General features: G+C 39.4%; 2 protein-coding genes across 4 annotated transcripts in view; both read left to right on the forward strand.

Annotated features, from left to right (window-relative positions):
- The window catches only part of dusp27 (dual specificity phosphatase 27), an 11,268-nt gene extending 4,224 nt beyond the window's left edge, over positions 1 to 7,044 (forward strand). For all 3 annotated transcript variants that reach the window (XM_035677744.1, XM_035677746.1, XM_035677745.1), the window contains exons 4-6: positions 238 to 469; positions 1,484 to 1,701; positions 3,653 to 7,044. In XM_035677744.1, the coding sequence (XP_035533637.1) occupies positions 238 to 469; positions 1,484 to 1,701; positions 3,653 to 6,453 (3,251 nt within the window). In that variant the 3' untranslated portion in view covers positions 6,454 to 7,044. The remainder of the gene's footprint in view (positions 1 to 237; positions 470 to 1,483; positions 1,702 to 3,652) is intronic.
- Positions 7,045 to 10,412: 3,368 nt separating this feature from the next.
- Positions 10,413 to 13,410, forward strand: LOC118339929 (cilia- and flagella-associated protein 251-like). Its single transcript, XM_035677751.1, has 2 exons — positions 10,413 to 11,024; positions 11,795 to 13,410. Exons 1-2 carry the CDS (start codon positions 10,487 to 10,489, stop codon positions 12,130 to 12,132), a joined length of 876 nt encoding a protein of 291 aa, XP_035533644.1. The 5' UTR covers positions 10,413 to 10,486; the 3' UTR covers positions 12,133 to 13,410.
- Positions 13,411 to 13,851: the final 441 nt, after the last annotated feature.

The raw sequence follows: 13,851 nt of genomic DNA on the forward strand, positions 1-13,851 counted from the left end.
TTATACATTAATGTAAACATACCTATGAACATTATGTTCAATTTCTGCAGATAGCTCTGCCTAAATGTTACACACTGGACCTTTAAAACCGCAACCACACTGCTAAGAGTTGGACCAACAATCAATTGGCTACTTGGTTGTCATCTTATAATTTAATTCTTGAGTTCTATCCCTTCAAAATTTAAAGGTGAACGCTTCGATGTCATTATTATTACAAACTGTGTCTTTCCTCTGCAGAGCTCCCGCCTCGCAGCGTGCGTGCCGAGTCCATCCCGGAGTCCATGCTGGAAACCGCAGAGCAGTTGATGGTGGAAGACCTCTACAACCGTGTCAGGGACATGATTGACGACCGTAGCCCCTACAACACCCCCTGTGTGCTGGACATCCAGAGGGCCATGGTGCAGGACCGTCTGGAGGCTCCTATTAACCCTGTGGACGAAGTGTGGCCCAACATCTTCATAGCCGAGAAGTGAGTCCCTGCAAGCCGGGAAACAATACTTGTAATTGAAATATTCAAAGCAAACAACATCAGTGTCTAATGACCATGTTTTTCAGAAGGATTTATTTCAACAAAATAGAATTTATTTTGAAATTGTACAATACCGATAAAGGAGCATTTTATCTTTCACTTGCCTAAAACTAAAACTAAATAGTGACGTGTTTTAACCAGACAGCCACAAAAGTTCAGTGACATCTGCAAAGAAAATAAACCAAAAACCAGTGGGTTGAAACGGAACCAGGGACATTTCAGGTAAAGGTGCATTGTTTAGCATTTGTGTTATACACAATTAGGCTAGATTTCCCATGAGTCTGGGAACTTCCTGTCACTAGAGGATTTTCTTTAATAGTGACCTAATGCTGGAACAGCTGCTGGAAAAACTAAATTATCCCAGATATCTGATCATTACCATCTTTCAAGCCAAAGCCTAGCTAATGTCCCATTGGTATGACAAACAATCTCAAATTGTTCCAGAACTTGCAACCATATATGGTCTCCATCAGCAGATTGTCATGGAAAGATAGATGATTAAACACTCCAGTTATTGAAGTGAATATCTACAGCTCCATAACAACTGAGCAGACTCTATTAGCTGATGATCAGCACAAGCTACTTAAGTGAACCTTTAATGCTGTTTGCAGGTTAGAAAATGAACATACAATGTTCAATGTCATGCTCAGTGATATCCCATTGATTTGCACAATAGTTTTATCCTCATCCTACAAGAATACAAATTAATTTTACAGTGTAGGGTTGTACAATGAAATTGAACTTGCTGTAATGTCCATTTTATGCAGGAAATACAGCAGCATAGGTAATAGACAAGATGGTCTTGAAGTGTTATTTACTAAAAGTGTATTTAATTTGGGCTGTACATTTGGTTTGAATCCCAAAACAACTGATAAGTTTGGGTGCATAATTTTATATATAATATGAGACGAGACTGGCTTGCTCGTCAGTTTACAATTGTTCTATCTTTTTCAGATCTGTTGCGGTTAACAAGGCTCGTCTGAAGCGAATGGGCATCACCCACATCCTTAACACTGCCCACGGCACAGGGGTCTACACCGGCGAGTCTTTCTATGGCGGCATGAACATCCAGTACATGGGCATCGAAGTGGATGACTTCCCTGACGCCGACATCTCGGTGCACTTTCGGCCCACTGCCGAATTCTTGGACGAGGCTCTGCTGACACACAAGGGTGAGAAATGTTTTTTGTGTCTTTCTGAGATTTTCTGTCTCTATTATATTTCTTTATGTTTAATCTCTTTGAAAGATTGATAATTATATAAAAAAGACCAAGCATACCAAGTCAGCAGTGTTGGTGGTGAAAGCAAACCGATCTGTCCGTGCTTTAAATTCTTTATTTTTTTCAGAGACATTGTTTTGGATTTGGAATCCATAGCTCTCCTATTGGGAGGCTAGTAGCCACTGCTAAAAAGTGTTTTCACAGAAATGCAACAGCACATAAATAAATGAGCTGCTGAAGAGATGAAAATAAATTAAATGAAAAATGTATTAATTAGCCTGGTAAAGACTAATGTGTATTGAGAGAAAAAAAAAGTCACTATAAATTCAGTTCTTTGCTGTAAGTACATTTCCATTTTTCCTTCAAACTGCATGTTACAGAAGCCTTGAAAAGCATGTGATTAATAAAATGGTTTTCAGGTTAAAAGAATTTCACCTGTATGGTGCCCCAAAAGGGACATGGGGGAGTACTAAAAGAGTACTTCTGGGCAAAAAAGTTTGTGTTTTCACAGGTTAAAAATTTTTTTTTTCATAAGTAGAAAAATTGTAAACTTAGAAAATGATAAAGAAATGACAAACTTAAAAATTATAATGAGAGCCTTTCATGGCTTCCATATGATATGGCTTTCACTGAAATCATTTGCTCACCACAAACCAATTTGTTTTTTGAAGCACGAATGTAACAACAAAACAAACAAAAACAGTACTTAAGTCATAAAAGTTTCTGGTGGAGGATCCATTTTTTAATATACTTTATTTAAGTTGTTTTAATTTATGCAATCTTACAAAATCAAAATACACTTTTTTGTTTGTTGAATTTTATCTTCGCATTGTTTCTTATCTGCAGTTCACAGGTTTTTTTTTATGTATTGGTTTATTTTATTGTGTACTTAATAGGGACAATACACACAAAACACAAACACATTCATTTCAGCACACATAGCCAAAAGCACATTTTTTAAAATGAATTTGTCCCTGGGCGGGGTCGATGTTGATGCAGTAAAAGCAACCCACCGGAAAGCGTCTTCACACTTACACAACATGTCAGTTTCTGAGAAGAACTTTACAATGGACCACACTGATTACATCCGTGTTCCTGGAAGACAAGATCATGTAAGAGTCACAGTGTTGAGTCATAAAGTGTTGCCTGAAGACGTCAGCAGCAACAACTGTAGCTCTCATTGCCTTGTGTAAATAACTACTTAAGGCTGATTTTTATTTGTGAGTAGCACAAATTGTTTCCCTAACATGAACGAGGAACCCTTTCCTAACATGATCTACCCGAACTCCAAGCATTGATCTGTGGAATATTTTACATTCGCAACAAGAGCCTGACCAATAAATCCATCCACGACTTTAGTTTAATGTATTTGTTCTTACTAAATGAGGACTACAAATAAAACTACAAATATTTCAACATTTGACTTTAACTTTATGACTTTTTTAAATTGTGGATGTCTGTATGTTAATATCAGGAAGGAGAAAAAGCGCTTTGCCTTCACATCATGCATACAAATTTTATGAGGATGAATGTGTAGAGCCTGTATTATTAATAATGACTTCAAATGGGGTTTATAGGGGCTTTAAGCAGGATGAGGTTTTGGTTGCACCACCAAATTTTGAATTAAAATACAAAACAAAAAAGCACTAGAAAATTAAGCATTTCCTGTAATTTTTTTGTTTCAATGTCAACCAGTGACGTTCATGTGACACATACATTCCTTTATTAGTTACAACTTAAAATGTGTTGGTAGTAAGTGGAGGTAAAATGAAACGTTCAAAAACACTGGAATCATGGCGGAGAAGTGAATGAAATGAAACATACCAAATCTTTGTTTGTATTTCTGGAAAATATTAAATACAAATATGTGTCAGGTTTTAGTCACTGTTTTGTTTGCTTGCAGGAAAGGTTCTTGTGGTTTCCATGATGGGCATCAGTCGCTCTGCCATCCTGGTGGCATCCTACCTGATGATCTTCCAGCACATGACCATCATGGAAGCCCTGACCTCCATGAGGAAAAAGCGTGCCATCAACCCCAACGAAGGCTTCCTGAAGCAGCTGCGAGAGCTCAATGAGAACCTGATGGAGGAGCGCGACGATGATGATGAAACCCTCAGCCAGTGCTCTGTTATTGATACACGCGCACGTGCTCGCATCTTTGGTGAGGGCAGGGATGATGATGATGATGATGACACTGATAAAGAAGAAGAGCAGAGTATGATTGAAGTGAAAGCGCACTCCATCATGTTGGAAGAGGAGGAAGATGGAGAAAGTGTGATGAGCAGCGTCGCCTCCTCAGCAGCTGCTGCGGCGCTCAGGAGTGGACTGATTGGAGCGCGGAACGGGCTGGACAACAGGGGATTGGCTCCCACTCAAGAAGAGATTGTTTTACTTGACCAGGAGGGCAAAGAAGATGGTGACAATGAGGATGGTCTTGACAGCATGATCCGCGAGTGGCAGCGGAGGAACGAGAAATATCAGAGCCAAGACTGGTGGGAGGCGCAGCTGAACAGCGACAGTGAGGATGGGGAATCCGTCACCCAGGGCCGACCAAGGAAGACGCAGGACGGTGTAGACGCTGATGTGGAGAGTGTCACCAGTGAGGACGTACGAGCTTTAAAAGAGCGGTTGAAACGTTGCAATAGACGTCCACCCTCAGACGCGATGTCCACCTCCAGCTGCACAAGTTACTCTGATCTTTGGAAACAGCGGTTGAGGGAAATCGAGGAACAAGCTGCTGCTCGCTACCGCAAGAAAGACGACGACGAAGCTAGCGATACCACCTCTACTGAAGCTGGTGAAGGAGGAAAGAAGAAGATTGATGATGAAGTGGAGAGCATCCTCTCTGACACGAGCTCTATGTACAACTTTTGCCAGAAGAACAAGGAGAAGATGACGCCTCTGGAGCGTTGGCGCGTGAAAAGGATCCAGTTTGGCTGGAACAAAAAAGATCGAGAGGATGGAGAGAAAAGTTCTATAGGAGATGGAGAGAAAGGTGACGGTGAGGGAGAGGCCAAGACTCCATCCTTCCAAGATGTCAACCTGACAGCGTATCAGTCATGGAAGATGAGGCAGCAGAAGCGTTACGGGGAGGAAAACCCAGATGAGATTTTGGAGCTGAGTCGAGGTGAGGACTCTGCAACGGTCAAACGGAGGCAAAGGCGTGAAGAGATCCTTGAGCGTTCAAAGAAAAATTTAGAAGAAAGTCAGTCCATGTGCGGCTGGGAGACTGAAAGCTGCATCAGCGGAGGTACGATACCTCTCTCGGCCTTCTGGGCTGGAGCTGGAGTAACCGGTCCGCAGAGCGTCGCCAATGATGACAACATGTCCATGCTCAGCGGCAGGTCATCTGTCATATCTTCAGTTTCGCAGGCTCGCAGCACAAGATCAGCACAATCTGCAGTCCCAGTTAATCCCATGACACCAGTTCCTCCCATCCTTCCAGTTCCCACTGTCCAGGGACCTGGAGGTGAACCGATGGTAAATCTGGCCAGCATCCAAAACTGGATCGCCAATGTCGTCTCTGAAACAATCAAACAGAAGCAAAGCGAGATGAGTCTTCCTCCTCCGTCACGCGCTGGATCGGAACTTAGCTTTGGTGGTGCAACAAGTTTGATTTCAGGCCGTGGTGTGGACGATGACAAAACATCCTTGTTGAGCGGAGCCTCCTATTCCAGTGCACTGTCTCAGGGTCGCGGCAGAGCGGCGTCAGTCCTCTCAGGTGGCGGGTCGAGCAGCTTCTCTGGCCTCAGTGGAAGAGGTTCTGCTCTGGGATCTTCCCTTGGCTCTACCCTGGGCTCTAAGAAAAATAAGATCACTACCACCAGTGTCCCTCTTTTCAGCCTCTTCCAAGACCAAGTCAACATGGGCAAACTGGATGCAATGGATAAGGAGATCAAGTCCGAGATGAGGGACAAGATGGCTACCTACGAAAAGAAGAAGATCCTGGAGGACAACAAGCGCAGCACCCTGTACAAGAAAAAGAAACCAAAGGAGGACGAAGATGAGGAGGAGGAGAGAAAGAAGAAAGAAGAGGAGTTTCTTGAAGAAACAAAGAAAAAGGAGAAACCTACAAGAAGTTATGGCCTCTCTGGGTGCCTAAATCTCAACCCTGCTCTGGAGAAAGATAAGAACACCAGCATCGATGACTGGCTGAAAAGCGTCAGGCCTCCTCCAAAGAAACCAGCCTCCGCAGCAGAAGCTGGTCCCTCAGAGGACCCTTATGACGATCTTGATGCCTCCGCTTCGGAATACGACTTCTCAAGCCGCAGGGCCTCATATGCTGTTGAGGAAGAAGATGAGGAAACATATGGCATTTCGTCCAGATACAGATCAAGGTTACATGAGGATCTATCAAGCGAAGATGCAGAATATTCCTGCAATGGGTTCACGCAATCCCACAGCCGGGCGGGGAGGTCGTACGGCGCTTACGATGAGAGCAACGGGGCGACCGACAGCTACAGCGACCTCTCCTCAAAGAGAAAGTTCACTCATCATTCACGATATGAAAGCAGTGAGACAGAAGGGAGGAGGAGTAGGAGGGAGGAAGGCGCCAAGGAAGAGGAGGATGACATTGCCACCTTCATCGCCCAAACCAGGCAGAGGATCAGAGCTCGAGCCGCTGCCGAGGCTGAAGACGACGAGGTGCTCGAGGCTTGGAGAGCACAGCAGGAAGCAAAATCACAGAGCAGAAGTGAATCTTAGAAGAAACTACTGAAGCAGAGATGTTTTAGAAAATAAGAAGTGCCAAATTCAGTGCTGCTGCTAGTTTAAACATCCTTTTAACTAATTTTGGACTTTAAATTTGTCTCAGATAAATTATCAAATCAATTATTATATGAGGCTTATCTTGAAAAACGTAAAATCTTTCAGACACAAGTGTTGTGAGGTAAATTAAGGTATTATGTTATGCAATATTGTTCAATAAACACTGTAATAATCAGTAACATTTTAACATTCATTTTATGAAAGTACCTATCACTTTTTTAATTTGTAGATGTATTCAGGAAAGTATCAATATGAGGAAGAAGAAAAAGCACTTTGCCTACTCGTCATGCAGCAAAATGTTATGGGTATGAATGTTTTGAGCCTGTATTATTAATTAATGACTTTAAATGGGGTTTATAAAAACTTTAAGGTTTTGGTTGCACCACCAATGAATGTAAAACTGATTGTAAAACACATTTAAGGCATATTTTCATAAAAGATGATGTGAAACTCTTGAAAAGTGAATCAAATCCCATTTTTACTGTTACGTTATTTTATTATTGCAATAAATGTTCTGATAAATGATGACTCATGTTTTTTATATTTACCACACCATAACACTAAATCACAATGTACAAACTGGATTAAATAATATAGAACTTAATAGTTCTGTAAATAGTTATCTTACTCTTTGGATCAACAACATTGTTCTGAAGCTCACCTCTGCTCAAATATAGCAACTTCTGATCAACCCATAATCAATTTCAGGCTTAAATTAACAGCATTCAGTTAACCACGGTTACCTGCTCCAGGTACGGATTCGAATACAGATTATTTTGTTGATTGAAAAGATACAGTTGGTGTAATAATAATAATAATAATAATAATAATAATAATAATAATAATACATACATACAACATATTCATTAATCATCAATGCTTACTCAAAAACTGTAATATTTTTTACATGCAACAGACAGATGAAGGTTCAGCGTCTGTTTTTAGGGCAGTCTGCTTTTTCATTTTGGAGAATTTAAATCACAAATCTAGTTTTCAAAAAGAATATTTCCTGGAATAATAAATACGATTTGGTCAGATTATTGTGAAGTATTTTTTGATGAAGTAGGCTGTAAACTTATTACTCTACTGAAATCCAATCCAAGGATACTACAATGAAACGTTATACCACCATCTAGTGGACAAGGGCAGTAGTGCTTTGAGGGGTATTCAGAAACATAAGGGTGGTTTGTAATAATTATTGACTTCTCCAACAGCTGAGAAAGCATCACTTAAAGATCATTCAGATACATATGATCTAAAATAAAAATTATTATTTGACCTTTTCTTTTGTAGTTATGTATTATACTTTTTTATTAGACAAGAATAGCTGTACTGCAGTGAGGACGGTAAATGGTGACATAATGCCAACTCATGTGAGACTTTACCGATTATAGTGAAGCCTTACATGCCACAGTGGGATAAACCACTATGGGAATGTTGATCTTAAAGCTGAAAGAAGAGTAAGGAGGAGAGGAAGAAAAAAGAAACGTAATATTACCCCTTTCTCACACAGCTATTCAAAATCTGTTTTTTTTTTGGGCCTATCATTAGTCACTTGGACACTAATGCATTATTCATAGTGTAACGGCAACATTTCTCAACATGGCTGATTAAGGAGCAGAAACTGAGCAACTCAGGAATATCTCTCCAATCCTCCTGTAGTTAGAGCCCCTGCAACATCCTATTTATATTAGTATATTAAAAACACATATATAATCAATAGTTTTACATTGCATTGAACAATTAGTTTAAAGTATAAAGAATAGATATTATTTTGCATAGGTTTGATAATATATAATTTTATTAATTGGTTAGTAATACACAGTTGAAAACTCAAACGCATGCAGTCCACCCGAGTCAACATGTGAAAAACTCCTTGACAAATGCATGTTTTATAGAAATTAAATGAAATGTTTTCATGCCTAAAGAGTCATTAAATCCAAAATTCATGCATGAAAGGGTTATAGAACAAGGCAGGAAAACATCATTTATCAAGCATATTGTATTTAAGTCATACATACAGTACGTGTATGTATGACATTAATTACAAATACTGCACCCAGTTCTAAAGTTACAGTATTTATTTCCAATGCGTGCTGTAGCTCTCTACTGTGTTTAAAACCTTAAGTAAAAAATGTAATCTTTCAGGACCTTTATGGGTTCCATAATTAATCAGGAAGGGGTCATTCTGCGTTATGAGTCCTTTTACTTCACACCTGACAGATTAAAGTATTACAAACCCGAGGCTGAAAACGTGGCCTTCAGGTCACCAGACTATGGACTGAGAAATGACGTGCGCTGCGTTTCTGCCAATCGGCATTAATCAAATCCTGTCTGAGTGAGTGTGAATGCTTTCATAACATGGACAAGTGGTTTAGGTGGGACAGATGCAGGTTTATTTCTTTCACTCTGCTTCACACGTTCCTCAAACGGAGCCATTAAAGAGCAGTTTTCTCTTATTTCCCAGATCATGGCAAGCTGGTGGACGACTGCAGACATGCTGGACAGTCTGGACCACGAGGAAAATCCAGTAATGTCTCAGGTTATTCGAGCAGTCGGGCTGTTTGGAGATATTCTGTCTTTGGAGGACACTATTGAGCCGGTTCTGTGTGAAGTCAAAAGAGAGGACAACGCTGAAGGGACAGCTTCAGGTGAGGAGAGAAGTGTTCAAGAAGCAGAAACAGTGGAAGAAGACAAAAACGAGCAGGTGGAAAAGGAGGGAGGAGATCAACAAGACTGTAAAGATAACAATGAGAGCAAAGAGGGAGAGGAAGAAGAACAGGAGCAAGAGGATGAGGAGTTGCAACAAGGAGGAGAAAAATCTCAGGAAGAAGGCACCAGTGATGGAAACACTGAAGAGAAGAGGACAAGAAAGGTAGAGGAGGAGATTGAAGGAGAGAAAAAAGGGAGGCCAAACATGGAGGAGGAAGTGGGAGAGGGTGTACAGGTAGAAAGAACGATTGAAAAGGAAGAAGAGGTAGAAAAAGAGGAAGGTGAAATAAAAGGTGGAGAGTCACAGGAGGAAGGAAAGGAGCTAGAGGATGAGAAAGGGGAGGAAAAGGTGAAAGAAGAAGAAGAGATAGAAGGAAGAGAGGAAGAGCTGGTGCTAGAAAAGGAAGTAGAAGGAGAGCAAGAGGCAAAGACAGAAGAAGAAGAGGTAAAGGAAGAGGATGAAGCAAAGACTGAAGAAAGAAGGGAGGCAGATGAAGATGTAGGCGGTTTAAAGGAGGGTGAGGAGGAGGTTACGAACAAACTTGGATGGAGAGAAAATGTAGAGGGAAAGGGGAAGAATGTGACAGAAAGACAGGATGAAAGAGAGGTGGAGAATAAAGAACAAACAAACAAGGAAATAGAACTTATAAACGAAGGAACTGAGGATGACGGAGAAAAGGAGGAACAAGAGGAAGATGAGGAAAGAGAAGAACAAGACTTGGTGACAGTGGAAGAAGAGGTAGAAAAAAACCAGGTAGTGGAGGAAGGAAAGAAGACCCTGGACGAAGAAGAGGTCAAAGAAAGAAAAGAACAAAGGGAGATAAAAGAAGAAGAGGTGTTGATGGAGTACGAGGAAGAAAAAGAGAAGGAGAGCCATCATGAAGAAGAGGTGGAAGAAAGAGAAGAACAGATGGAAGCAGAGGAAAAACACAAAAAGGAGGCGGAGGTAGGACAGGATGACAGAGTAGAAAAAGAAGAGGAGGGAGAAGAGGCAGACGAAGACAGAAAAAAACAAGACAGGGAGAGAGCGATAGAAGGACAAGAAAGTCACATTGGAAGAGGAGAAAAAGAGGTAGAGAAAGAAGAACAAGAACAGCAGATGGATGGAAAAGAAGAAAAGATGGAGGAAAGACAAGAAATGGAGGTAGAGAAAGAACAACAACATGTTAATGGTAAAGAAGAAAATATTGATGAAAAAGAGGAAAAGGAGGTAGAGATAGAACAAGAAGAACAACAGGTGAATGGAAAAGAAGAAGGAATGGAGGAAAAAGAGGTAGACATAGAAAGAAAAGAACGAGACAGGGAGAGAGCGATAGAAGGACAAGAAAGTCACACTGGAAGAGGAGAAAAGGAGGTAGAGAAAGATGAACAAGAACAACAGATTGGAAAAGAAGAAAAGAGCAAAGAAAACGAGGAAAATGAGGTAGAGAATAAACAAGAAAAACAACATGCTGATGGAAAAGAAGAAGAGAGGGAGGAGAGACAAGAAAAGGAGGTAGAGAAAGATGAACAACAACAACAACATGTTAATGGTAAACAAGAAATGCTGAGTCATGACTGTGCAGAAACAGGAAATGAAGCTCTCCTCACAGATGGAGAGAAACACTCCGGCGCTGCCAAAACCCATAATGGGGACATTTATCCAACATCACCGAGTGAGGACAATGAGATGGAGACAGACACAAATCTACCGGCTGTCGAGGCTCCTCTGAGTCTGAGAGATCCCACAGAGGTGGAAACACAGAGTCTGGAGGGACGCGAGCAATTTGAAGACATTACACCTGAACTGCAGACAGGTAAACACCATTTAACTCTTAAAGTACAACTCTGCTATTACAACTTCTACTGCCAGTTCATGTCTTTTTTTTCCCAGTGCACTCACATCTCAGTGAGATGTAGCATATAGAGAGGAAATTACAGAATGTAAACAGATTGAATAGCTATTGCTGAGGACATGAATGATGAATGTTTAATTTAATTGAAAATCTTATGGATTAAAAATGACTGATTCAGTTGAAGTTATCTTTATTCTTTTACTTGTTTAACTTATAAAGTTATTATTATGAATCTGAATGAGATAAGTAACTAATTTATGTTGATATGACTTGAAACTGACATCACATCAAGTTAATGAGAACAGTTTTCTTTTTGCTGAAAGGAACAAAACAAACCCCAATTAGATGTGTAAATACAATAAAGAAGATTCGTAAGGCAACGGAAGCTGCAGCATTTTCACTTGGTTGTAACTCCAAAAGCTTAAGTTATTTATTGCTGTAAGTGCGTAAATGTCTAGCTGGAAGTTGAACACTTTGTTTTAAAGTTTGCAGTGTAGAGAAGATCTTATATAACAGCAGCTATAATTGTCTGGTACAAATTTACTGAGGGTTAAGATTCAGGCCAGAGAGTTTATTCATTCATTAAAATCAAATTAAAATTCCACAAAGATAACACTCACTCATCTGCCAAAAGCAAATTATACTGAAAAGAGCCAATTAAATCGCAAGCTTTAACCTTTAAAAAGTATTTTCATTAAACAAAAAATCACAGGTGATGTTTCCACTTTCAGATCTACAGGCTTCAGGTTGCAGGTTGGAGAAGAAAGCGACTTTGATGGACGCAGCTGCTCAGTCGTCGTTAGGGGCCGGACCAGGAAATGAAGAGTCCGGTCCGATCCAAAATTCACCCAGCACCGAAATCCCTGAAATGAAAGTGAGGGAGGATGAAGGAGACAAAGAGGAAGGAGGTCAAAACTTTGACAAGATGAACGGCGAGGCGGAGGCAGTGGACGACAAGAAGAGTGGCAGCCGTCAATCGTCAAAGTACAAAACTGTGTCCTACAGGAAGATCCGGAGAGGAAACACCAGGCAGAGGATTGATGAGTTTGAGTCCATTATAAACTCGTGAACAAACCCTAAATATTGACAGGGGATTTGATTCGATCAGCTGAGTAGCTTTTTGGGAGCCTGTGCTTGCAGATGGTAACATATAGAGAAAAGTAGTGGACCCAGGACGGAGCCTTGTGGTACGCCATATTAAATGTCTGTTCTTTGTGATGAGAAGCTTTTAATTGAGACATAAAAGTGATAGCTAGGATCAAAGCTAGGCTAGGGTTGCCTGACATCCTTACTCATATTTCCCATTTTGTGCAAAAAAGCAATAAATAAATAAAGTTTATTATTTATGTGTACAGCACAAAGGAATTGAGGTCTCACTACACAGTTATGTATGTTATCAAAGTGTCCACAGGCTTGGATTTCATCTCACTGAGAACTGAGTTGAACTCTGCTGGTGAGGCCATAAGATCAGATCAGAACATAAGTGTTAAAGTTCAGATTTGAAAAAGATTGTGTTGTGTGTTGCCCCACTGACATTTAAAGTGATCAATTTTATACTTTATTTAAAATGTAATAATTATTTTTTCACTGGAGGTATTTTCATCAAGAGATACATTGAACCAGACCCATCTGACGATACATAGTTTGTTAGGAGTCTGTATATGTAGAAAAATCATAAGATGAATAACTAAATAATTTAATTGAAATAACAATATCATTATAACTGAATGTAAGTCCTAGAAAATAGACACGGTGATACTCTAAACAATTTTGTTTTGTTGTTTTTGTTGACTGATATATGTTCTAGGTAATATAACAGTCTGATAATCACCATTGTATTATATTGATTATTGAATTTAATTATATTAAACAAGCTTATGCTGCCTCATACAGATTTTTGTTTTGTGTATGTTATTACTCAGAGGTACTTCTACACAGTAGAATTACACTAAATATATTACTTTAAAAGATATTGGATATATGTGTTCAACCCCCAGAGAGTTAATATAACTGCTTTGTTGAGTTTTTATTCGCATTTATGTACTTATAAATCCTTGTGTGCTTTAATTTTTGAGCCATGAAGATCCTCTGACACTATGATTTCTATATTATGGATATATAGGATTGTATTTTTGATGTTTTTTTGTACTATTACTACATTTTAATGATCTTTATATTATCTGAATTTCATATATGTGTAATATATACAGAATAGTATAGACTAGAAATATGAATACACCATAGGTGAGATACAACATGGATAGTATTAATTTTAAGTGTTTATTTCATATTATATTAAATTATATAATGTATAGTATATTGTTACATAAGTCATGTAAAAAATAAAGGTACAGTAAGAAATAACTACGTTTTAAAACTTTATTGAAGTATGCATATCTTGTGTATACAGCTTGAGTCTATCTATAATCTATAATATCTATAATCACAGAGATACCAGGGGGACTAAAGGTAATAAGAAAATAAAGCATAGATTATAAAAAGTTAAGTAAATCTCGTAACGCTTATCGTTAGACTTTGTTTGTACACAAATGTATTCGCCATTAAACTCTGAAAAGTTTAGCTTTTTGCTCAAAAAAATTAATCAAACAGAACTGAGAGCTACGGAAGCCCTAAAGGGCCATGCATTCATACATTTTAGTTTGAGGTACTGTAAAAACATATTGCTCAATAATTCCTGGCTATGGATGGTATATTTGACTTCTACACATATAAGACTACAAGTATACTTAATATCAAGCATTTTCTACTGCACCAATGTGGAGAAATT

This window comes from Morone saxatilis, unplaced genomic scaffold (assembly GCF_004916995.1).
Source record: "Morone saxatilis isolate NCDOM2014 unplaced genomic scaffold, NCSU_SB_2.0 Contig6, whole genome shotgun sequence".
In the NCBI taxonomy this organism is placed as follows: domain Eukaryota; kingdom Metazoa; phylum Chordata; class Actinopteri; family Moronidae; genus Morone; species Morone saxatilis.

What these genes read in the sequence shown, in the direction of transcription:
- LOC118339929 (XM_035677751.1), top strand. Translation starts at nt 10,487, where the DNA reads ATGGAGGAAAAAGAGGTAGACATAGAAAGAAAAGAACGAGACAGGGAG. An exon ending in TACACCTGAACTGCAGACAG is followed by an intron (nt 11,025 to 11,794) that starts GTAAACACCATT and finishes TTCCACTTTCAG; the next exon opens with ATCTACAGGCTTCAGGTTGC.